At 39.3% G+C, this 27088-nt stretch overlaps 1 protein-coding gene across 1 annotated transcript in view; it reads right to left on the bottom strand.

The window, feature by feature from the left end:
• Positions 1-26781, bottom strand: part of ranbp10 (RAN binding protein 10) — a gene marked incomplete at its 5' end in the record, with an annotated part of 54052 nt that extends 27271 nt beyond the window's left edge. The window contains 3 exon segments of the mRNA XM_079256054.1: positions 4071-4123; positions 10272-10383; positions 26583-26781. Of these exon segments, the coding sequence (XP_079112180.1) occupies positions 4071-4123; positions 10272-10383; positions 26583-26781 (364 nt within the window).
• Positions 26782-27088: the final 307 nt, after the last annotated feature.

Below are 27088 nucleotides of genomic sequence, written 5' to 3'. Positions count from 1 at the left end.
TATCGTCACAGCCCTAGTTCTTACTTAACTCCTCTTTTGAGCGGTGGGTTGGGAATAATAATTTTGCGCGTTGCCCTCACCGAATACTTGTCCTGGTACTTGTAAAAACTACATCAAAACGCCAGTTTCGCCGCTTTTTTTTACAATAAATTTGAAGTACGAGCTCAACACGAGCATACTACGTCACTTTTTGCAGAAACTAAGAAGGTGAAAAAAGATGAAGGAAGAAGAAGACAGGAGGCAAAACAAGAATATGTTGGAATATGTGCGTCATCAGGACGTCGTCGGACGGGACAAGGTAACGATTAACACGCAGAACAATAGGAATCAACCTAAGCAGAATAAATGTTTACATGACAGAGAAATCAAACAGTTCGGGTTTAAAATGCGAATAAACCATCCACTTATATCGGATTAAGTTTAATTACGAATTTTTGGAAATTTGGAATTAGGTGTTTACATGTTCATTCCTTTGTAAGTTTAAAGTGTAATTAACTTTTATTCAGAATTAAAGAGGAATATAAACTCTAATGTCCTGTAGACAGACCAGACCAAATTTGGAGACGTAGCAGCATAAACACCTCATACCAGCTGTCAAGCACGGTGGTGGAGGGATGATGATTTGGACCACCCTTCAGTGACCAATGAACATGTCGGCATACCAGCCTATTCTGAAGTCACATGTGAATCCATCAATCTGCCAGCAAACAATTAGCTAAAACTGTTTCTTGCAACCGGACAAAAGACCTTTTACATGCATGTTTGTCCCTACCAAAGATGGTCAGAAAAGTTTATTTGCACTTTATTTTCCCATTGAGCGCAGATTATTTTTTTAAATTCCGGTGAAATGGCTTGCATAGAAGCCGATTCAGAAGTGAGGAAGAAAATAGACTTATTTGAGACTGCCAGAAGTTATTCTAACCTGCCCAAGAAGCTGCCCAAAACATCTTTAAGTTAAACCAGCCCACCTTGTCCGCAAGGCTTTCGATTGAGCTGTTAAACACGCCTCAGTGGGAAACGTCAGAGATCTACACCTCTCTGGGCTTTGGAACAGATGAGATCTTTTAACAAGTTTGCATTCCCTTCATGTGGACGAAGGAAAACACTTATTTGTCGTGTTGCGCTCACCGAATGTCAGGTGCCAAGTGGCCGAAAGACTTGTACTAAGAGAAAAATTGGCCCATTTAACCCCATTTACAGGGACAGATGGCCCATCTGGCACAGCGGTCATTTTCCTGGTAGCCTGATGTGTTTCTGGGCCAACGGAGAATTTATTGGTCTCGTTGGTTCATAAGATTCACTAGATAAGCAGCTCAACGAACACTGGATCGCCTGCTTCATTCTAAACTTATTCCCTGTTTAACTCAACTTCGCTCCTTTTCAGCTGGAAAAGTCAAACCTGCAACAACTCTCTGGCATTGTTCTAATTTTCCTGCTAAAAGGCGACTGTGCAGATTTAAAATGGCATCAAAGCTTTCTGACCTTCTCAAAAGGTCAAGGCTTTCTACGAGCATGCGTAATGTATGACGTTTTAATGAATTACAATAATCAACTATGATCCCAGAAAAACACAGCAAACGATCTACAAGAGAATCAAGGTATTGACGTGATTCATACTTCAGACCTCAACCTGCTTGAAATACTGTGGTGGGACCCTCAGAAAACTGTGCAGAGATCAATGATGAAAATTTATTTGAACCGAAGGAAGAACAGATCAAACTTCTTTTTGAATGATGCAAGAGACCTGGTATTTCATTATGACGACATGGTGCAAGATGTGATGTGCTATTGTTTATTAGCGGGCCTTCACACCACGGTGGTCTGGGGGTCTCAGTCCGACTGGGTGGGGATTGTCTTTATTCGATATAAAGAAGATAAATAAAAAAATGTAACCACAAAAAAAATATATGGAGACACACAAAGCCATTTATAATTATACAGAGTTTCCTATCTGTAGCGAAAGAAATTTATGAGTGACAAACACATTAATGGATTAAGAAATATATTATTAAAAATCTATATTTTTTATCAAGTTTTCTTTTTCTTTAATATTTCTGCATGCCATCATTTTCCAGGGATTTGTTCTTCTGCCTGTCACTGTATTAATGTATGAATTTTAATTTTGAATCATGCATTTAATTTGACTGGTTATATGTGTGTGTATATGTGTATGTATGCATGTATACATATGTATATGTATGTATGTTTCTTTCCTTTTTTATTTATTTTTTTTACCTGGATAGATGAGATATTGAGAGGGTGGGGTGGGAGGTACAGTTGGTCTGTTTTCTCTAATCTTGTAGACTGTTTCTCTGTGTTTTGATCCAACATCAAAACTAAAACCAAAATTAAACAAAATAAATGTTGAGAAAAATTACATAAATAAATAAATGAAGTCACATACAAGGTACTTGTATGGTTAAGACATACAAGTACCTTGGAGTCAACCTCGACAACAAGCTGGACTGGTCTGTGCAGGCAAACGCTTTGTACAAGAAGGGACAGAGCAGGCTCCATTTCCTGAGAAGGCTCAGGGCTTTTAATGTGAGCAGAGACATGCTATATATTTTCTATCAGTCTGTTGTAGCCAGTGCAGTGTTTTTCGGGGTCATCTGTTGGGGGGGCAATATGACCCTGAGGGACAGGAACAGGCTGGATAAACTGATGAGGAGATGTGTTTCTGTGATGGGGAGGAGGGTGGACACTGTGGGAGAGATCCTGGAGAGAAGGATGAGGTCTCTCATGCAGGGCATCCTGAGTAACACCAGGCACCCACTACACCAATGTCTGTCTGCTCAGAAGAGCAACCACAGTGACAGGCTTCTCTCCCTACGGTGTAGAACGGAACGGTTCAGGAAGTCGTTCGTCCCTGCTGCTATAAGACTGTATAACAGCTCAGTCTGATCATGTGCACTTTTTATTACTATTGCTAGTAACTTTTAACTTTTTAACCTGTACTGAATGTGAATTTGTGTGAATGTACAGCTGCTGGACACTTGAATTTCCCCTACGGGGGATTAATAAAGTATTTATCTATCATCTATCTATCTATCACATTTAAGACTGCAGTTTGACGGATTGTTTCTACTGTATATTGTGGAAAAATAATTTCCCTCAGTCTTTTAAAATTCAAATAAAACAATTCAACTCAAATATGTGAAAAATTAAAATTAAGACGTATAAAAGCCATAACATAATTTCTTTTTAAAATACAAACTGAGCAATCCCTAAATAAAATGAGAATCCATGTTTGTCTTAAATCGGATTAGAATGAGGTCACACCATGAGATCATGTCCACATCATCTGTCAGTGATCCATGCGACATGTCCAGACATGTTCCCTCTGCTGCTGTCAGATTGTCAAATCCACAAACAACATCCAATAATTACACAAATGCCACACGTCCCCTCCTGCTTTCACCCCCAAACGTCACCAACCAGCTTCATTTATCCACAAAATCAGCTTCTTCTTCTTCTTCATTCCCTTTATCTACCTTCATGCAGATCCACATGATTTCCTCAGCCACTTCAGCTCTAAAAATATCCTGTCTGAATGAAAACAATGAAGAAGAGCTAATGAGAAACGCTTTTTCCAACGTTTACAGTGTTAGAAGTAGCCTCCCTGTTCTCAGGCTAAAGTACACACAACTCCATCAATGCTGGGCCGTAATGTGAGCTGATGAAGTCACAGAAGTGAAACCGTTGGCCAAAATGTAATTAGAAAATTTCAGGGTGGAGGTTTTGAATCTCCCGTCCAGTTTCAACCCGAAATGGAACAAAAGAAAAAAGTAACAGGATGTTTTTCTTGCCAGTCTGCCAAAGCACCGGTCCGAACCGCCGGCTAAGTGGCTGAAATTCTGGCTCCAGTCCAGGAAGTCAGTGTTATTGTTAGACACTGGTATTATGAAATAACAGCATTCTCCATTAGTAACCTTAAGGATCCTTATTACGACCTCATTTCACTGAGTTCTCTTCTTCAAAGCATCTTCAAACAGCCCGCTGTTGCAACCTGAAATCAAAGTTCGCCTTCCTCCTGGTCACGTTTTAGTGATTTCATTCAGGTTACTCACCAGGCAGCCTGTTCATGTTGACACCCTGGGCAGACAGACCGATGCCCATGTACCTGCAAGCAGCAAGACAAGAGATTATCATCAATACAGCTGAAAAATATCCAGATAAAGCTCGCATTTTGATGAGAGTTTGGCAGAAATAACAACTTTGAACTCCTCTCATATCACATCTAGTCTCTGCTGAGTGAGCCGTGCCATCTTAAAACTGTCCTTCAAGGATGAACTGCTGGCACTTTCACAGCAAAAACAGCAGCGCAAAACCTTTCAGCTCAGTTGAAGGAATCATGGTCATCACTCACACCAGTTAGAAATATCTGATCTATGAATGGGATTAATCACAAGTTCCCTGCTTTTATCTCAATAAATCTGGAAAAGGACACTGAGAGTCACAGGGGTTAAGGCCAACAATTAAACAGGATTTTTTTTAGATATTGCCAAATAAGTTGGTACAATAACACTGATGTGGAAAAACAGAACGAAGTCAGACATTTCTGTGGTAATTTCCCAGCCTGGCATTGTGAAACCAAACAAGTCTGTAAAGCACTCGGAGACCAACGACTTCAGTAGCAGCCGTTGCAGCTCGGACATAGATGTTTGCATCAATATGGTTTCTAAAGTAAATGAGTCATTAAAATATTCTGAGATGGAACGGCAGAAAAGTCACAAAATAAATGTAAATAAACCAACAGATTGGATCCTTTGGGGAGCATCAGAACTCTAGAAAAACGCCCATCAACCCTCCAAATGTAGGATGAAGTTTCATTTCTGTTGGTTTAAGTTTGGCCAGTGATGACTGAGACTAATCATTTCAGCTATTTGTCCTGTTGGTGCCATAACTACCTTCCTATTAACACTATTTCATCCATCTGTTGGCTGTGTTTGGTAAAGTCATGTGCAGACGGAAAACCTAGCATGTGGCGGTGTGAAGAACGAGGCTGGTTGGAAGAAAAGAAAGGAGGTAGGGGAGAATGTTAATATTAATGAGAAGGTAAGGAAAAAAAAAAAAAAAAGAGGAGGTCTGGAGCGGCGTTTGACAAACATAATTTACTATCTGGACTGATGCATCTACACTACAGGTGGGCCGATTCCATAGATTGTATATAAAGAGATGGACGGAGCCTCTGTGACGTCACCCGTAGGTTTCTGAAGAGCTGAACTGAAGCTCGGTGGGTGGTTCCTACCATCACCATCTTGGCAGGGGCATGCGTGTCGTCTCGCCCGGGAAAATACAAATATGGAGAAAGAGGTGGACGTGAGAGGGGGGCTGTGAGCGTCATGGTGGATGATTGACATCGAACAAACTCCGAGCTTTCTTTTGCTTAGAGCTAACCGAGCTAACCCGGAGACAACAGGAGCTAACCAGCTAACGGAGGTAAGCGGGCTAAAGCTAAGTCACGTTGTTAACCGGCTAAAAACCGCAGTTGTTTTACGTTCTTCTTACTTGAAGCGGGAGATCGGGTACCTGTCAATCAAAAGGACACGCCCCTAGATATGCTAAATTTTGAGATTAAATTACTTTTAAAAGGGCGACTTGGAAAAAAATTCACTCCCCCCACAGTTGTCATGGAGGTAACCCTGACCTATTAAACTGAAAATGGATTTTTGTACCAGGCTGTAAACATGTTTATTTCTGCTGTAAAGTTGGTCTTTTTAACATGGGAGTCTATGGGGATTTGCTCTGTTTTGGAGCCCCTAGTGGATGAAGGGGGAACTGCAGTTTTATGCACTTCCGCATTGGCTTCACTTTTAACCGCCGGAGGTTGCTGCTTGGCCGATTCACTATCTTATGGATACATTGTGATGCAATTCATTCCAATTCAATCATTATTTGTAAATGCCTAAAAGATATGAATTTATAATAATTAAATGGCATCCAGACAGCTGGAAAGTGTGGCAGGAAACCAAAAGCCGTGTTGCTGCCCAGACACTTCGGATAGAGGACACGCCCCTAGATATGCTATGCCCACCCTCCCCTCATTTAGTAGAATCATAACTTGTCGTATTTTTTCGGGACCAGTATGTTAAATGGGATTGTTTGTAGAAGAAGTGTGAGCATTTCATGGTTGATTCATGGTTCACACACCTCTTGTTTTTTATGGTTAATCATCTGTTAAAGAACAGAATTTCCTGCAGTTCTACGTGTGTACAAAGGTTTAGAGGAAGTCTCATTTAATTCACCTGTAAGGTTATAGATGCGTTATGACATCACAGAAAGCGAGCAGTGTATGCAGCACATTGGCTTGCCTGACTGATCTATGAAATATGCTACATAAATAAAATTGATTTTGTTTTCATAATCATACAAGTACAGGCTTCAAAATGATTATTTCCCCTTTAGAAATTAATACAAGTAATTTGTTTCCTTTTTGTTTTGTGTTCATTTATAGATATTTTTACTTTTCTGGTTTTATCTATTGACTGGAATACTGAGCTAAAATTAGACTCTGTTTGACTTTTGTTGTTTTTTTATTTAAATTCAGTGTCCTACTATGTTTAGTATTTTAGAACTTTTCTTAATGCAACTTTTGTTAAGAAAAGTGCTAAATAAATTATTATTATTATAAACAAAATGATTTTTTGGAGCTATTTAATGAAGCATGATAATAATAATAATAACAAAGATGCTCAAAGTCCAACTCAGAGTTTGAAAACCATCTTTTCAGTCAACCTGAGCCAGTCGAATGCTTAATCTGAAACAAATCTCTGCTCCAGATAAATTCTGATTTATTTTTGCTTTGCTACAGACCGTCGCTGTAATCTTTGGCTTGTTTTCACTGTAACTCCCATTTCCAGCAGTATAATTGGTACATAGAGTACACAGAGTACATGCGATACAGTGGAATGTGAAGGCATTACTCACGCTGTATTTCCTGACATACGGCTTCTATCCTCCCTGTTGAATGACAGGAATGAATTTTACATCTTACACCCTGTGTTTAGTGTTTATGCTGCAGCGAAAACACACATTTGAGATTGCAGCTCTTATGTTTCACTGGTTCAAAAAAGTTTAGCAGCTGAGTTGGTTTGGAGAGAGCATGTTAAACGTGAAGATACTTCCTCTTGTAAACGTCTTGAACACCACAGTTTGGCTGGAGCTGTTCGGCTGGAAGTGGGGGGTGCTGACAGCTCATTATGCAAAACTTTTACTCGGGACGATGATGAAGAGTCTGATCAAATAGTGGGAAATCTGAACACAAAGCAAAGCGATGCACCAGAGCTGAAGCAAGAATGAGAGCACTACATCTGTGCAGCATCATTTAAAACCGTCTCCAGAGACAGATTTAATATGGAGGGATTTTTACTGAAGTTGCCATTTTGGGTTGTAATGTTGGTATTTTTTATGCCGAGTCAAGATGAGAAATGCTCAAGCAGCCACAGAAAGAGAAGTGTTTACTTCAGACAGTAGCATCTGATGGTAATCAGTGCAGAAACTGGACCAAGATGGCTGTTTATGTCAGACATGATAATATGTACAGCACCATAACTAATAGGGGTGGGACAATCTAATCGAAAAATCAAATATTGGGATTTTTTTGCTTCACAATTTTAATTTAAAAAAAATTTTTTATTTTTTTTTAAACAAAAACTTTTCTTTTTTTTTTTCCAAATAAATAAAAATAATCCTTTACAAAATTGTTGTAATTTTTATTGTTTTCGTTTATCTTTTTACTCGTCTTCTTGGGCATTTTAGCAGCAGAATGATGGTCTGGCTACTGTGTTGTTATTTTCTCATTTAAATCAAGAAAAACGACTAGCCAAAAAAAAAAAGTTTGATACATTTATTTAATTTTTAATCTACAAAATTCAGCAATATCAAGGGATCATGAGAATTGCAATTTAAATCGAATTGGCACCCAAAAAAAATCGGAATTGAATGGGGACAAAAGCATATCGTCATAGCCTTAATGAATACCTAGAAATCTGTGTGTAAAACACAAGCGGGTGTGATAAGAGCTTTCTTCTCAGAAAACTTCTTCTTTCATAATACTTATCAGGAAACAGACAATGCAGCGCAGTGATTCATTGGCCTGAACATGAATCTGAGAAGTACGGACTAGAATTAATGAGCCGTGTGACCTCAACCCAAGCCTCACAGTTCATATACCTCCACTAACCCTTCTGTCCTCACAGAAACACAACCATTACAAGGAAAAAAAAATTAAAAGGAATTTTGTATAAAAAAAATAGTTTTGAAAAAGTCTGAAGCTGACTGATTGTTTTTACTTTGATTTGTAAAATTATCAGTCAAAGCATAGAACCAGCTGATTTTTTCACCAGAGAACCAGTGTCTCCTCACCCCCCCCTTTTTGCATCATATTAAATGCCAACAGGTTAATAACACGACTGAGAACAAGAGCACCCTAGAGAGGCCGAGTCCATCTGACATAACGGTCGGGAGATGGATTACAATTTGGGGAATTCATTGTCTAGTTTTATGGTTTTATCATTAAACAACCTAAAGAGATGGGAGAATGCTCTATCTGCAAAAGACACGGCTGAAAACTAACACTGATTATTGGAGATCAGAATGAAATAATACACTTCTGACAGTCTAAGATCCATTTACGCTCGAGGCAGAAGACAGATGTGCAGAGAGAAGGACAGTTTGGACTGTCTCCTCTGTTGTTTACACAAGTTGGCTTGTTTTCAAGGGGCTTAGCTTTCCGTCACTTGAAGAGGAAATCAGAGCAATACCCCTGGAAAATACGGAAGCAGCATTGAGTTGTATAGCTAACACACAACCAGAGAAGGATGACGAGGAACAGGAAGAAAAGGACTCAGAAAACACCAAATAAGAAGCACCTGAAGAAGATGCAGAAGAAGTTTAGTAAAGCAAAAAACATAGTGGTTTTATTCTTCTTCTTCTGGTGTTTTATTAGGTGGTTGTAAACAACTTTATAGTGGTGCATTACTGGTGCCAAAATGCAGAAGTGAACGCTGAACTCAGCACTGCCCACTAGAGGATGAACTGATGTAACTATAGCAACGTAAAAGACGCATCGCAGCATGACGGTGGCGACGTATAACAATGTTTAAAACAGACGTCCTCATTTATGTGCGCAGAGGAGTATAAATACAGGTGAACTGACCGAATTTAATTCTCTGAACTTTTCAATATGTATCCAACTTTTTAATGGTTAGAGACTTTCTGTCCATGTTGTTACCCAGCAAGATGAACAAACAAACAAACAACATATCTAAACCAGGAGTCAACCACAAAATATTCAGATTAAATAAACACTTGTTTCTAAACCATAAGAACCAGTGTGACAGATGAAACTTCCAGTTTCTGAGACATTTGGCATCACTTTGATGAAAATCCTGTGGGACAGTCTGATTTTTGTCTTCTGCTGGCTGGACACCAGAAAGCAGAAGATTACGTGTTAAAATTTTGACACATCACATTTTAAAAGAGGGAAATATCCCTTAAAAAATGGTTAAGAAAAATTTTTTCTTTTACATTTTTAAAGGAATAAATAAAGACCTGATGTTAAAAAATAATTGGACTTAACCCATGAAAAAATATTAGGATAAGTCTTTATGGGTTAAACAGCCCTTTCTATCATGCTGTCCATATTTTGATTTCATCCGACCAACATTACACCGAACACATAAGTTGTTGACATGCAGACATTTTACTTTCTGGTACACCGGCCAGTGTTTTGTTTGCGTCAGTTTGTTTGAGATTAAAGATTTATCCTTGAATGCTTCTACATCCAAGATAAAATATCTCTGTAGCATGATTTTTTTTGTTACATTTTCTGTAAATTTCACCTAAAAGTTGAATATCCTAAACTTAGAGTCACATATACATCTGCAGCGTCCTCTGGGGTTAAGAGGAAACAGATCCCCCAGCTTGTGACTGTATGAGGTAAATGGACATGCCACTGGGTCACTTGCCCCTTCGAAGGCAACATTAATGCTGAATGATTTATGCAGATCCAGGAACAAAAAAAGCTGCTATGTCAAGATACTTTTCAGGGAATATCTTATTCTATCAAAACCAGTAAGATTCTGTGATACTACCAGTCCAGATGCTTAACGTACCTGCCTACAGTAACAACTGTCAGTGGTATGAGGGAAAGATGCTTCAGCTGTATAGTTTGATTGGGAAACCATGAAAATATTATGTGAGAGAGGTAAAAGTAGCAGACATGGTCATTTAGGACAGAAACTCTGAACAGAGACGTGTCTACTCACCCATCTCGACCTTTACTGACGATCTTCACTTCAAAGTAGTAGATCCCGCAGGCAGCAGGGATTGGGTGTGTGGCTCGCACCGATGCTGCATCCTTGTGGTTCTTTCCATGGCCTGGAAAAAATAAACACATGTGCAATAAGCCAACGCGTTTACCCTGGTAAGTCTACATCATTTAGCCATGAAATTAGGAATTTTACAGTAAGATTTACTAAGACTCCCTGAGCTGCCGAGTCATACAACAGCATCAAGTGTTGATTATGTTTCAGATGTGGGCAGAAACTATAGACAGGCCAGAAAAAAAAAGACATAAGACTCCTGCACTTATCACATCTCCAGATCTATACTATCAAAAATACAGTTTCTTAATTGGGATGAAACTAAGAAAACTTCCTCATAACATTAATGTCCAGAAAACTACCTTTCTTTATGTCTTAAGCCTTTTTTTTGGCCCCTGAACTAAATAAAAATGCAATATGGGAATGGGAATTCCCATATTGCATTTGGGAATTTAGTTCTGTTGGATGTTGGATAAATTTTGGGAATTTATCCCACAGTTTTGAGAAAAGCTTTTACCATAAAATGATGCAACAGGAGCTAAAGGGTTAAGTTGTCTGGATCAAATCCAAACAGTCTAAAAGGGTTCTTATGAACCAAACCAAGAACCACAAAGACGACTTCCTACTGCAGACTTCCTGTCTGCGTCTGTCTTTTACGTGTTTTTAGTCATGCTAAACAAAACTGGTCTCATGAATTCTGCTTATTGGTTTCTTGGCTATGCATGACCATGATGGTGTAAAAGATCCAAGACTTTCTGGAAGGTTGAAGAGGAAAAATAAGAGGAGGTTGAGACGTTTTAAGCTAGCTGCTTGCTTTCTGTTATCACGGCCACTGCACTTAAAGCCAATCAGACTGAGTGCTCTCGCTGACTAACCTAAAAGATGTTCATATAAATAAGTTTTAATAGAAAACGGTTCATCCCAGAGGGAAATTGTAACGGCATAAAGTCTTTTTTCTTTTAAAAGAGCGCATCTCTAGATTTACTATTCTTCACTTTTCCCATCATCCGTTAAACAAAATCCAGCTCCTCATCTTATTCCATTGCTTTCTTCCCCGTTTGCTTCTTTCACAAATAGTTTGTTCTTTGTGTTTCTTCACTTGCAATTGGATAGATGGTGTGTCCATCTGAATAAAGTACTCCCCCTTTTTAGGGTTCGACCATAGACTGTAAAGAAACAGATGGACGTAGCCTCCACGACGTCACCCGTAGGTTTCTGAAGAGCTGAAATGAAGCTTGGTGGGCGGTTCCTACCATCGCCATCTTGGCAGCGTCATGCGTGTCGTCTCACCCGGAAAATACAAATATGGGCAAAGAGGTGGAGGTGAGAGAGGGGCTGTGAGCGTCATGGTGGAAGATTGACATCGAGCGAACTCCGAGCTTTCTGTAGCTAAGAGCTAACCGAGCTAACCTGGAGATAACAGGAGCTAACCAGCTAACGGAGGTAAGCGGGCTAAAGCTAAGTCACGTTGTTAACTGGCTAAAAACCACGGTTGTTCTACATTCTTTTGACTTGAAGCGCGAGATCGGGTACCTGTTAATCAAAAGGACACTCCCGTAAATATGCTGAATTTTGAGATTAAATTACTTTTAAAAGGGCGAGTTACAAAAAAAACCACTCCTCCACAGTTGTCATGAAGGTAAACCTGACCTATTAAACCTAAAATGGATTTTTGAACCAGGCTGTAAACATGTTTATTTCTGCCGTGAAGTTGGTCTTTTTAACATGGGAGTCTATGGGGATTTGCTCTGTTTTAGAGCCCCTAGTGGATGAAGGGGGAACTGCAGTTTTATGCACTTCTGCATAGGCTTCACTTTTAACTGCTGGAGGTTGCTGCTTGCGTTTAGCTCAATGACAAAAGTTGACAATTTGCATTGACTACAAACAATCTACTTTAAGAGTCGGCTCATTCATATCAAAAAGTCACCTTGCCATGACCAACATGGCTGACGCATTGCATGTGTGTACTCATCTTAAATCCTTTTTAAAAAACTAGAAAAGATGCAGGTGGTGTGTAAAAATCGACTTTCCTTACATGTTTACATTGAAAGCTAATTCAAGGAAGAATGTTATCAACTTACTGAGCATTTATGAAAGTGACATTCATAACAAGAATCAACATAAAAAGTAAGAGACTCTAGTAAAGATGTCCACAGCAGAGTTACAGAGCTCATGAATTGTGTCTGGACCAATTAGATTAAAGCACATCAGACTGTGTGTCACTCTATATTCAGATGGCTGCTTATGCAATCCGTTGGGTTATGAAGGAAACTGTGTTCAGTAGAGGGTTGTATAACGGCAATTTAGCCTCCACATTAGGCATGTGCATCTCTTTCTGTAACATGCCATCACTCCACTAACTGAGCTCACCTGTTGTAACACATAACAAGCCGCTGTTAGCCGTGCACATGTACCAAACGCAGACAGGCTGTAACTTTAAACGTAGCAGCTGGTTGTCAGCAGACACCTTGAGGCTGTTGCTGTATTTTGTGTTCACGAGAGACACATGAGCATGGCTGCCTCAGTCACCGTCACACAGCACGTGCAGTTACAATCACACTGTTACAAACACACTGCTGACTAAAGCTGAGCTCGGTGTTCTGCTTCATTATTTACTTTGACATTCTGCAGTTTAGGAAATCTAACATTAATGCTGGCAGTGATTTCCTAACATCTGAAAATGATGTTGAAAAATATGGAATTGCATAGCACTGGTAAAACAAAATATGCGCACAAACATGATACACACACACACACACACACACACACATTACACACTAAAAAAAAAAAAAAAAAAAAAAAAAAATTTATATATATATACATATATACATATATATACATACATATACATATATACATACATATATATATATATATATATATATATATATATACATATATATATATATATATATATATATATATATATACATATATATATACATATATATATACATATATATATATATATACATATATATATACATATACATATATATATACATATATATATATATATGTATATATATATATATATGTATATATATATATATATGTATATATATATATATATGTATATATATATATATATATATATATGTATATATATATATATATATATGTATATATATATATGTATATATATATATATATATATATATATATATATATATATATATATATATATATATATATGTATATATATATATATATATATACATATATATATACACACACACACACATATATATACACACACACACACACATATATATACACACACACACACACATATATATATATATATATATATATATATATATATATATATATATATATATATATATATATATATATATATATTTTTTTTTTTTTTTTTTTTTTTTTTTTTTTTTTTATAAATATGTTTTGTGACCCGTTAAATCTACTGTGGTACAGAGTTGTGTCAAGTGTCATTTCATGTGTGTGCATGTGGCCAACAAGCCTGGGCATGTTCAAGTAGCGCTTTTGTTGTGATTTTTCTGACCCAGAATCTCCAGTTTTAATCCTCACAAAGCCAGTCAGTCTCTTTGTTGCAGCATAGATGAAATGATGCGTAATTTCACTTTCAAACGTCATAGTTTGTGTAATAGCAGGTGAGTAACTGCAGCTGTAACAGAGTATCAGAGCTGTTGACCCTATATGTTAAATAAAAATCCCATCATGTTTTGCAGATTAAGACAAACAGCGGTAGTCGTAGTGTCAACCTGCCACGTGAAAGCCCACTTCTACCCCGCATGTCAAAGATCTAAAGGTTAAACTCCTACACTTCTCAACCAACATCACCGCAAGACCTTAAATGCCTACAACCCTATCAGTGATCCCACCCCAGGCTCTATCTTTGACTGTTACCAGGGCAAAAGTGCAAAATCTATCAGTTCAATAACAGCAATGACAACAAAGCTCGCAGCAACGAGTCACACTCTGTGTTGTCTTGTCAACATCCTGGTAAGCAGAAGAGGGAACGGTACCACATCCCTGTCAGGGGGGTTGAAAGGGTCATTTTTAACTCAACTTGATGAGATGAATCGGTGCCATTCGGATCCAGTCATATTTAGTTAAATCAAAAATCTAACAAACTATTGTTTTGATCACCCAAATAACAGTCGAGATTTGTCTCCTTCAGACTAACATAATTTATCTGGAAAGAAAGAAGAAATTTTGATCTTCAACAAGCTGTCACATGCAGGAATTTAGCATCTACTGTACATTTCATACACACTTCCCAACACACACTACAATCAATAAGCAATTTAAGGATACACATTGGAAAAACACAACTGGAGCAGCTGTGTAGCAACTGGGTAGCTGTTGGGGAGGTGTACGGGCTTACTGGGAGGCTCTTCCATGACGACGGGGACATAGTAAGGCAGCTGATCCTTCTTTGTTGGTTACAGAAGCAAACCAACGACCTTTAGGTTACAAACTGCTTCCCTAACCTCAAACCCACAGCTGAAAACCAACGATCTGAAGATGCTGCTGCTTGTGTTCACACATCCATTTGGCAGATACAGCGTGCTTTGTTTAGCTTTTTATTTTTCCCACCTGAATAAAAATAACGTAAACCACAATACCTTAATGTCAACAACGCATTCACATCAAAACTTTCTGACCATTACAACAAGTTAATATAAACTTACAACACCTTTCATTTGGTCGAAGAAAATCCAGACCAATTAGCGGTTTGCAAAGAAAGGCTCATTTTCGGCTCCCACAAACTTTGATTCAGCAAATGTAAAGGGGCTTTAGATTATATCTGCTGACCATTGGTGAAATGATACAAAAATATGTTGCAAGGCAACATATTTAGGCCCCTACATGATGAGAATCCGTAGCTAGCAGATGGAGTAACCATGTCTATGACAGAGCTAAGTAGCTGTGGGTAAAACTGTTTACATGCACACTAAGGCTGCAACGATTAGTCAACAAAGCCGACAACGAAAATTAATTGAAGCGAAATTTCAGTCGATGCGTCGCGTTATAAACACCCGTAAAAGCTTTGGTAATAAAACACTACGCCGGGCAACCTAATGCCATTTACCAACCACGGCTTTTCAGACAGTAGAAGAACTCTAAACACCAAGCAAACGACGCAAAGCACCACGAGAAGTGCTGGGGGCAGTATTGACATTTTGTGCAGCGTCTTTCTTGAAACAACGAAGAAGAAACTGACGGCAGCGCAACCTATTTCCAAAGTTTGGGGATATTTCACGCTAAACAAAGTGTCAAACAGGTGAAATGTGTCGTCTGCCACGCAGAGCTGGCGTAACCACGGCAGCACGACAGTCATGCATGAGCATCTGGAGTGAAAGCACACCGGAGTCGTGGTTTCCAGCATCCTGGATGGCAAAGTTAACATTAGCAAGTAGCGATGTGATGTTGTTACCTCTGCCAAAGAGCTTATGTTTCTACCACCGTTTATCTGTTTGTGTTCAAGATAACTCAAAAGGTTATGGATAGATTTTCATGAAATGTTCAGGAGTTGTTGGAAATGTGAAAAGGAAGAAGTGATTTAATGTTGGTGGTGATCCGGATCACCCTTTGGATTCAGGAATTTTTTAAAGGAATCTGGCCCTTGTTTACCTATAAAAGCAGGCTTTTTCAAGATGTAAATAATCATTTCAATGCAATTCCATGAAAATTAAGGTGTTAAAACATTTTATCTATTTTGTTTTCCTTTTGAGGCAAATTCTATACAGCTTGGATTATGACACTATAGCTAAGTCTGAATGTTTCAAAATAAATTAGTCGTTAGCTGTTAAGCTTAAATTTAATATTCAACTGGTTCAGGAGTCATTATTTTAACTTGCTAAAGGACAATCCGTGCATTTACATGGGAGTTTTAATTCTTGTTTAATTCCAAATACAAGTTAATTCCTCTCTAAAGTGATGAAAAATTACCATGTAAACACTTAATTCCTAATGCAAATTTCTATTCGGAATTAAACTTAATCCCGATGTAAGTGTCTGGTTTATTCGCATTTTAATTCTAAACTATTTAATTCCTCTGTCATGTAAACCTTCATTCCGCTCTAAGTTAATTCTGGTCGTTCTGAGCATGCTCGTTACCTTGTCCTGTCCCGATGACGCGCGTTGTTTTGCCTCCCGTGTTCGGTGGTCTATCTTTCTTCTCCTTCTCAGTTGCGGCAAAAAGTGAAGTGGTATGCTCGCGTTGAGCTGCTACTTCACATTTATAATAAAAATAGCGGCAAAACTGGAACTTATTATGTAGTTTTTACAAGTTACGACTGAAGAGACGAGAAGCAGGGAGCCAGCTTTGTTTATTTCCGGTATACGTCATACGTCACGTGCACCCTCTGTCCAATCAGAACCCTTCCCAACCCGCCGCTCTAAAGAGGAATTAAATGAGGACGTGTTTCATGTAAACCTTCATTCGGAATAATTATTTTCATGTTAACTCGTAAGAGAATACGTTAACTCCGAATGATTTAACTCCGAATTATTAATTCGGAATTTTAAAAAAAACACCATGTAACATTAGCCATTTAGTAGTGACTGACTGGGAATCAGGGGGACATTCATATGATGCAAATGAAGAGGGTGGGGTAGAACATACTGGAGCCTGTAAAAAGAGCTGTGTCAACTGGAAGCACAGATGGTGGGCGTGACAGAAATGATCGTGACTAATCGAAAAAATTATTTAAAGATTAGTCGACTATAAAAATAATCGTTAGTTGCAGCCCTAATGCACACCAAAGCTCTGATTTTTCCTCATTACTGCTGTTATCAGATAATGGATGAACACAGCATTATTTGATAACTTTAACAGACAAAAGCAGTCTGATGATGATGAGAAATCAGATTAACACATACAGATTTATGTAATGTCTTCATTCGTTCATTGTCAAAACTGAAGCGAACCACCCAAAAAAACTTCACCCTGTGGAGTTTACTGGCCGAAACTATCTCTACTGCCACCTGGAGAGCCAGAAAAGAAATTTCAACTCAACACTCAAGTATTTACACAAACTCCATCTGCGTCAGCTACGCAGGCCTGAACTGATGAAGACGTCGCACGAGTATAAACCGGCTTAAGACTAAATCTAAATGGAAATCTAAGTTAAGAAAGTTGCACTGGTTTGTAGGGGGCTTCTCTTCCAGAGCTCGGGTGAATCTTTAGAGGACTTAACACAGTCCTGTGATTGGTCACAAGCAGCTACATCTGACTGATCATCTTTCTCCAACACATTTGGTGTTTACAAAATCTTTTATTCCAGTTTTATGAAAGGCAGAACAGTTGTGGGGTGCCTGGAGGCTGTCCGGGCACTTCACTTCTGCTTTTCCAACACTTCCCTTTGTGGTTCATCAACATTTCCAAACCAGTTACGATGCAGATGGATTCAGATATGAAACAGATTCAAATTTTTCCACATCTGCGTCTTGATACATCTGAGACTTGATTGTCATTGTCATAAATTAGTATTGACACTCAAGTGTATTATAACTAGGGCTAAGTCAATGGTGAGGTTTGCTATGGTGTCTGCACAAGTTTTCTGCCTTTATAACAGCAAAATAAAGTTATGTACTCCAATGCAGAAAAATATATATTTTTAATGTTTTTATTATAATTTCAGTTCAATTAGCTGTTGCCAGGCTGCTCTCACCAATGGTTAACATGATTTGTTACAAAAAAATATATATATTGCACATATATTCATACCCATACACATATATTCATACCCTACTAAATTCTGAGTCCAGTCAGGCCATAAATCAAAGGAGATGATGTGACCGCTGGACTTTTGTTTGTATCAGAAACAACAAAAATGCAGAATTTCTATTATCGTATCTATTAGGGCTGTGCCATAATGCCCAAGAAGACAAGTAAAAAGATCAATAAAAACAATAAAAATGACCCAAACAAACTTGGAATGGATTACTTATATTCATTTGAAAAAAAACATTTTTTTTGTTTAAAAAATCTATTTTAAAAGTTGTGAAGCAAAAAACCTGATATTTGATTTTTCAATTTGATTTTCCCACCCCTAATTATAAACCCTCTACATAGAAATGCATTGATTCAAAACTGACTCATACACCTTAGAGCTATTATGTCAAAGCACACTGTAGAATTTTGTAAAAACAACATTTTTTTCAATGTTACAAAGCGGTTTATAAATAAAAATTCATTTTACCCCCTACTTCATCTACCAGGTTACTATAAAAATCCCAAAATGGGCATTGAGTATTCCAATGCTCCCGCAATATGTTTGTGTTTTTCTCGGAACATCACAGCTCCTCTTACAAGCTGTGAAGAGGAAGGTGGGGTGGTGGCCATTCAGTTAGTTGTTATTTGCAGTTTGCACAGCTAAAATGTCACTGCATCTTAAAAAGCTGAGCTTATAAACACACAAAGGATATCGAAAACCAGATCTGACCAGAATCCATCCACATTACAGCATGTTTACAGTGGGAAGAGTTTAAGTTTAGATGAGAGGGACACTACAGGTTCTGCTGCCAGCTCACAGCTCTCGTTTGCAAATTCATCTGGTCAAATAGCACGACTACTCTCATCCAACCACCTGCCCACGTACTACATATGATGGTGTGAAGACTGACTACACAAACTCCACGAGCCAGAAGTCCAACATTCCAGTCTGAGGGAAAATGTGTCCATTTTGCAAACAGCACCAGTCACAGGTTTACAGAACATGCTGAAATTAACAGTTCCAAGGAGATCTGATCCAATCTGAGGACCATCAAGTTAAAAGAATCAATCACATCAATTAAAGCTTTTTTATTTTTCAATTAACTGCAGATTCCAAGATGCTGGATAAATAAGATCCTGATAGGTGGAACTAAAGTGTTCCCTGTTGCCAGGAAACAAAGTGATTTAAATATTGTAAGGAGCCACCATAGGAACCAACAAAGACAGGTTTGCCTTAAAATGAAAGCAGGTGATGTATTTTATTTCTACTTCCTCTACATACGTCCATGTCAACTGCTGTCAAATGTCACTGCCTAGATCAGGGCTGTCCAGACCTGCAGCACTGTGGCCCAGAAGGACCGGGACTGTACACCCCTGGCCTAGATGCTCTCATGTGTCCTTTACATTGGCGTGGTTACAAGTGAATACATCCACTAGTGTAGTGGACACCCTTCAAGCAACTACAATCTCATGTAAAAAAGCCTTGATTGAAAAAACTACAACATAAATTATTAAAATTTCATAAATTTTGCTAAATTATTACAAGAAAACCCTAAAAGTGTGGTAACTTTAGCTCTAAAGCACAAGAAGGTTTCTAACTTCGAGCGGGAGCTAAATGACTGCTTCCTGTTTCCTGATGTAGCGTCTGATGGACCAAAACGTTGTGTTCACACCCGAAACGTTTTGAGCGTCAAGAGCGTCAGGTTTACATGTAAAGTCTATGTGAAGGCGTGTCAAGGATGCGTCAACGTTTCTCGCGACGCGATTTTAGCATTTGCTTCAGCAGCGTGACGCGCCAAAAATGGCAGAGACGGAAAATCCAAACTTTTGCCACTTGATGCGGGGCGTCAACCAATCGCAGCGATATATAATTCGGCTCAGCAGGTTGTCAAACTGGGCCGGGTAGACGAAAATAGCGCTGGAAGTGAACCTCATCAGCATGCAGCTCTCAAAACTCAGAACAGCTACAATTTATCTGGTGAACCCAGACACGAAGCTGAGACGCCCTACGACAACGTAGCCATCCTGCTCTCTCTACTGAATCTGCCATCATTCAAACTGACCGGAAGGAAAGCTCCACCTTTCCCCCCCTCTCTTTTCCGCCGCGATTGCCACTCCCTCCTGACAAGCAGCAAACGCGACACAAAAGTGACAGTTTAGTGAGTCAGCATTTTGAGCGTTTTTGACACTAAAAAACACGTTTGGTGTGAACACACCGTTAGAGTGGCGCTAAATGAAGGTCCACAGTGTGCTGAAGGGGCAGATTTAGGGACCATTGAGCCTGATGCTGTGAACAACAGGACCAAAACCTTTGTTTTCATTCCTGGCACATCATAAGACTCCTAGAGATAATGAATTCTGTCAGAATTTACATCAAAGGACTGGAGGATGTCAAGTCTTTGGTCGAACTTGCAAACAATTTATTTTGGTTTTTTAAGCCATCCAGCAATCTAAGTCCCTGTGTGGCTTTGGACTGTTGACTATCATGGTTTATTGTAGGTCAGTGATTACATTTTCATGTCAGACTGAGATGAAATATCTCAACTGGAGTAAACTCCACCACGACTTATAAAGTTCTCATGAGAAATGCAGCATTCCTTTTCAAGGACAAACCTACGTTTAAAGCATAGACTGTACATAAAGAAATGGATGTAGCCTCCGTGACGTCACCCATAGGTTTCTGAAGAGCTGAATTGAAGCTTCCTACCATCACCATCTTGGCAGGGGCAAGCCCAGAAAATATAAATATGAGCAAAGAGGTGGAGCTGAGAGGGAGCAATGAGCGTCATGGTGGATGATTGATATCGAGCCAACTCCGAGCTTTCTGTAGCTAAGAGCTAACCGAGCTAACCCGGCGATAACAGGAGCTAACCAGCTAACAGAGGTTAGTAGGCTAAAGCTAAGTCACGTTGTTAACCGGCTAAAAACCACTGTTGTTCTACGTTCTTCTGACTTGAAGCGGGAGATGGGGTACCTGTTAATCAAAAAGGACAGGTCCCTAAATGTGCCAAACTTTGAGATTAAATTACTTTTAATTAAAAAAAAGTTCACTCCCCCCCCACAGTTGTCATGAAGGTAAACCTGACCTATTAAACCGAAAATGGATTTTTGTACCACGTTGTAAACATGTTTATGTCTGCTGTGAAGTTGGTCTTTTTATGGGGATTCGCTCTGTTTAGGGGCCCCTAGTGGATGAACGGGGGACTGCAGTTTTATGCACTTCCACATAAGCTTCACTTTTAACCGCCGGAGGCTCCATTCATCTTTCATATACGGTCTATGGTTTAAAGTCATTTCTTCAGCCACATGATGATTCAAAGTCCAATATTTACCCTTCTGCATGACAGATTCATCATTTTGTTTTTCTTTGTTTTGGTGTGACTGCAGATAAACACAGTCTTGTTCTTTACTGGCTAAATGTTCCTTTATGTTTACCAAGCAGTTGTCGGACAGCACTGTGATGTCAGTCATCTAGAACCAAGGTTTATTGGAGCGCTGGTTAATAATTGTGGATTTTGAGGAACGGAAAGATGAACTGATGGTTCAGATAGATGTTAAACTTTTCTATGTCAGACTTCTGCAGTCATAAACCAAACAGCATTGTTATTATATGGTTTGTTTTGGGATACCCATCAGCTCCATGGAACATGGATAGTTTGGGATGGTTTTATCAACTTTAAAGACAAGTTGAAGAAAGCAAAGTTAATCTTTCTGCACACGGACAAAGCATTGAATTTATTAAACGTCTGCATAAATGCATAACTGAGCTTTTTCTTCAACTAAATCTCCATTAGAAGAAAAAAAAACCACCTTTCTTATACTCTGAAGTGGTCTTTTACGCTTGGTCTATATTGTTCATCAAACGGCTTATGTAACACAGAAATCATTACAGACAAGAAAAACACAGTGATGTGTTGCTGGGAGAAAGAAATGCTGAGAAATACTGACCAAAGTAAAAACAGTGAAGCAAAAAGACCACAAAACATACTGAAAATGACGAGTCAACAACTTATCACTTACTGCAACAAGTTACCACGAATTTCTACAGATTTCTGGAGTCCCAATGAGGGTTTATGCAAATAACACGAGACCTCTCAGTTGCAGAACCTTTTAAGCTAGAAAAAACTATGGATTTTTCGCACTAGCTTGTTTGACTAGTATTCTGTCTACTTTACTGGAGAAGCTGTGGGATGGGAGGGTTAGAGGTGGGCCTCATCTGCATATAGAGATCCTAAAACATTAGATAAGATTTTTTTTTTTAATGTAGCAACATCCAAGATTTATATGTGGACAGACAAAGACATCATGCCTTCCATAACAGGCCTTAGAATTAGGTAAATATGATGCAAGATGAACAAGTGAACGTACTCTACCACATCGTTTCTGACTTCCCAAAAACAAAAAGTCAAAATGCCGCCACAGTGTGAGGAAATCTAACTACACTATGTTTTCTAAAAGTTTGTTTTGGCCCATAGAAGCAACACAGAAAGCTTGTGTTCCTCCACAATCAGTGATAACCAAATTAACCAGCTCCAATAAGACTTTCACACAGACACAATTCTGGTTCTGGTTGTGGTCATGGCACAGGCTTTGTTCTGGAGTCTCAGAACCTTGGTGCCTTCATGAAAAAGCCTGGAAGTAAACAGACGGACAGACGGATGGATGGTGGATGGATGAAGAGACGGATGACGGTGGGATGGATGGAGGATGGATGAAGGGTGGATGAATGGATGGATTGACTGACGGATGGATGGATTGACTGACGGATGGATGGAAGCATGGATGGATGGCAGAGGGATGGATGGTGGATGGATGGATTGACAGACGGATGGATGGATGGACGGACGGATGGATGGACGGACGGACAGATTGACAGTTGGATGGATGGATGGATGGATGGATGAATGGATGAAGGAGGGATGGATGGTGGATGGATGGATAGACTGACAGATTGACAGTTGGATGGATGGACAGATGACGGAGGGATGGATGATAGGATGGATGGATTGACAGACGATGGATGGATGACAAAGGGATGGATGGATTGACAGACAGATGGATGGATTGACAGATGGATGGATGGATGGATGGCTGGACAGACGGACGGATGGACGGACAGACAGATTGTGAGTTGGATGGATGGATGATGGAGGGATGGATGGACAGATGACAGAGGGATGGATGGATGGATGGATTGATGGACGGATGGATGTATGGATGACGGAGGGATGGATGGATGGACGGATTGACAGAGGGATGGATGGATGGATGGATTGACAGACAGATGGATGGATCGACAGATGGATGGATGGATGGCTGGACGGACAGACACAGATTGACAGTTGGATGGATGGATGACGGAGGGATGGATGGATGGACAGATGGACGGACAGACAGACAGATTGACAGTTGGATGGATGAATGGTGGATGGATGGATGGCTGGACGGACAGACACAGATTGACAGTTGGATGGATGGATGACGGAGGGATGGATGATGGATGGATGGGTGGATGGACAGACAGACAGACAGATTTACAGTTGGATGGATGGATGATGGAGGGATGGATGGATGGATGGATGGACAGATGGACGGACAGACAGACAGATTGACAGTTGGATGGATGCATGGATGGATGAATGGTGGATGGATGGATGAATTGAAAGCAAAAGTTTCCAAAAATAAAGAAAATATGCAGACAACCTGGTGAACTTCATGAGATGTTAGGATGTAAACAATCAGCATAAATCTCCTTCTGAAAATTAAAATTGGTTTCCAGGCAACATAATAAATGATGGCTGCACCAGATCTGAACTTTATTTTCAATAATAAACCTCTTGTTTTAATCGGTGGAGGACAATGCAAGGAGACGGTGCTTTTTTCCCCCCATCTACCAAGGTGTAGGTCTTGGTGGTCAAACCATGTTCAGCTCCACTTCTGTCCAAGTCTGTTTAACTTACTTCTTTAACACTTTAAGTTACAAGTATGTCAGGAACAAGTAGAAATAAATGAGTGATTCATTGGTCATAATGTTAAAACTTGGGCTTTTATATATTTAATGTGTTTTAAGGTTGTGTTTAGTTGTTCATTTGAAACCTGTTGTCATAAACTAAAAACAAACCACTCACAGTATTTTTTTTAATATTATTTTAATTCTTTTTTATTTAATTTATACAATTGTATATATTTATTACTATATATGATAGGATTATTTACACTATGTATTCACATCATTTGTTTTTATTATTTATTTTATGTTTAATTGTAATTAATTTATTTAAAAGTCTTTATTTACAAATAAATTCAGGAGCTACAGGCTTTAAATATTTAACTGAAAAATGAAAAAAAAAAAAAAAAGCTTAAAAAATGTTTTGGTAACAAGAAAAATTACCAAGACAGAAGCCATGTCAGATAGTGAAATTAGGCTAAAATAGTTGTTCTGAATTATACTAAAAATACAGTTCAGTACAACTTAATCCACAAATCCACAGAAAAGCTAATTATATCCATATTTTTTCCTGCTGAAGTCATCTCATAGTTTGGCTGCTAGTGATGATAAAGTCATATTAATCATATTAGGATTACTTTCATACTTTTAAAGACCGAAAACATATTGTTCAAAGCATAAAAGCTTTAATTTGTCCAGTAAATGTATCTGTCTTTACATCCAGATGCATTTTTCTGGACCTCAAAGGTGCATTTTTGTAAAAATACACAAATAAATAAACAACATCGACATCAACCACTTGCAGAGTCATTTGGTGGAAAGTCACATTTGTCTACATATGTTGCTGCTGAAACAGGCCAGATAAATCTGTGTCTGCCGGTGCACATTAGGTCTAGGTGGAGACTGTGTGGCCTTGAACAAAAATTGGCACACTGGTCAAAATAGCATCCAAACCACAAGGGTGAGGTAACAGAGCAGGAGCTGGAACAACCAGGAGGAGAAAAAATATCCTGCGCACTCCAGAATAGACCTATTTATGTGTCACCCCTTAACAATTGTGCAGTGTCACTTAATCTCAGCAGTCTTTACAGACATAAAGACTCAATGTCCTAAATAACCTCAACATGAAATGGCATGATTTATCTTTAGCTAGAAGATCCCCGTGTGCCAGCACCACAAGCTGTGGCATGTGCATGGAAAAAAAACAACATTACGATTAAAAAAAGTTCAATTAAAACAGTTGCTATGACTGTATTTCGTCTCCTAATAAAAGAAATCCACATTCATAAAGTGACACCACGTTAAACCCAATGTGGGCTTTTATCCAGTTTATCAGCAGCGAGGTGATTAATTATTCATTAAATGATCAGTGGGTTCAAGCTCTTGATTTAAACAAATACTTGGCCTTGCCTGGCTAACTACAGCTGAGCTGATATTTAACAGATAAGCCTTTCAAAATGGGATACACAGTCTGAATGTATCCTCTCAACGTTTGCACTGATGCAAACAGCCAAGCAGGCCCAAAGGCTCCTTTATGCTGATTTTATTTGGCTTTGCAGCTACTGGAGGGGCTGTCCAATGCACAATATCCAACTGAACACACAGATGTCACCTTGTTTTGATTCAGAAGGTGAACATATTGGACTGAAACTGCACCGTGTAGTTGCTGTTATTGTTATAAACTACCAGACTGTGTCGATAACCTGAGATTTATGACAAAACCTGGCCTGATGTAATGCTCAGAGGCCTCCTGTGTCACAGCTGGAGACAGGACCTGAGGCTGTTGTTAGCACACCCAGATCCAAATGCAGTTGGGCCGGTTGCTTCTAGGCTGAGTAAAAAATAAAAAAAGATTTCTGGACAAAAAAAGAAAGAAAGGCGTCTAGAAAAGACTGCAGCTGAAATCACGCGAGAAAACACACAATGCCATTTTTTATCCTCTTTTTTCCGCTTGCTGTAGTGAAAAACTAAACAGCTATAGCATTGGGCCCTGCATTGTTAAATGTTAACAACAAGTTTGGCTCATGTCCATCTTGTAACCCAGTGTTCCCAGTACAGCATTAACCAGCAGGAGCAGCTGGGTTAGCCAGGCTAACTGGTTAGCCACAAGGCCAGTAAACTACTGCTGTATTTGCTTCAGAAGCTGCGTTGTGTTAGCAGAGGACTGTCTCTTAAACACCATTAGAGCTTATCTACAGTCCCTGGACTCTCTGCTTCCAATGCTTGCTATGCAGACCGTCAGATACAGCTGATAGAAAACAGACATGCATATAAACAAAAATAAACAAAGAGTGCCATGTTGTTGACTGTCAGGTTAGCGGGTTCACTGTCACCCATTTGGGCATTCCTGTGCTTATTGGTGAACAAAGCAAGGACAGGAGAGGCAGCTCAGACTAGATTTACCAGGCTGCACACACACACACATATACACATTCAACATAATCGCATACAGTGTGTGTGTGTGTGTGTGTGTGTGTGTGTGTGTGTGTGTGTGTGTGTGTGTGTGTGTGTGTGTATAAATATGTGAGTGAGCGTAACAACAGTGACAGATCTTAGCTGAGACCTGTCTAACCCATCGGGGATGAAGTAGCTCTCTAACCTTTATAATGGACCCGCAGGTTGTTCTGTGACAGTCCGATGTAGCTGTATTTATCCTTGGGGCTCCAGGAACGAGGTAGCGGGGTCTCTTCCTCGTTTACAGCCGGGTAGAGTCGCTTCAGCCGCTCGCTCAGCTCCTGCTCCTGGTAATTAAATGCAGGATCCCCTAAAGGCAGGCTTCCCGCAGCAAGCTCTGCCATTTTCCGCCTCTGTTTGGTCTTATGGTCGGTTTGTTTCTGTCCAGAGCCCAGTGTTAGTCCGGTGGAGCTGTAGGCTGAGAGTGAGAGGGACTGAGGGGAGAAAATAGCAGCGGTGTGACATCCCCGGATAAGCAGCAGAATGTACTGTAGGCTGGAACAGGGCTGTGTGGGTACTGTAGTTCAGCTCTGACTTCGCTTTTATGCTGATATATCTGGAACCAACCACACAGCTCCACCGCTTACCTTCTAGTTCAGCGCTTTCTGCTCAAAATGGAAGCGAGGGAATTTAGTTTTAATGCATAAACTA

Source organism: Telmatherina bonti, assembly GCF_933228915.1.
Source record: "Telmatherina bonti genome assembly, chromosome: 2".
NCBI lineage: Eukaryota > Metazoa > Chordata > Actinopteri > Atheriniformes > Telmatherinidae > Telmatherina > Telmatherina bonti.
The sequence above is the reverse complement of the archived record's forward strand: the minus strand, read 5'-3'. Positions and strand labels throughout refer to the sequence as shown.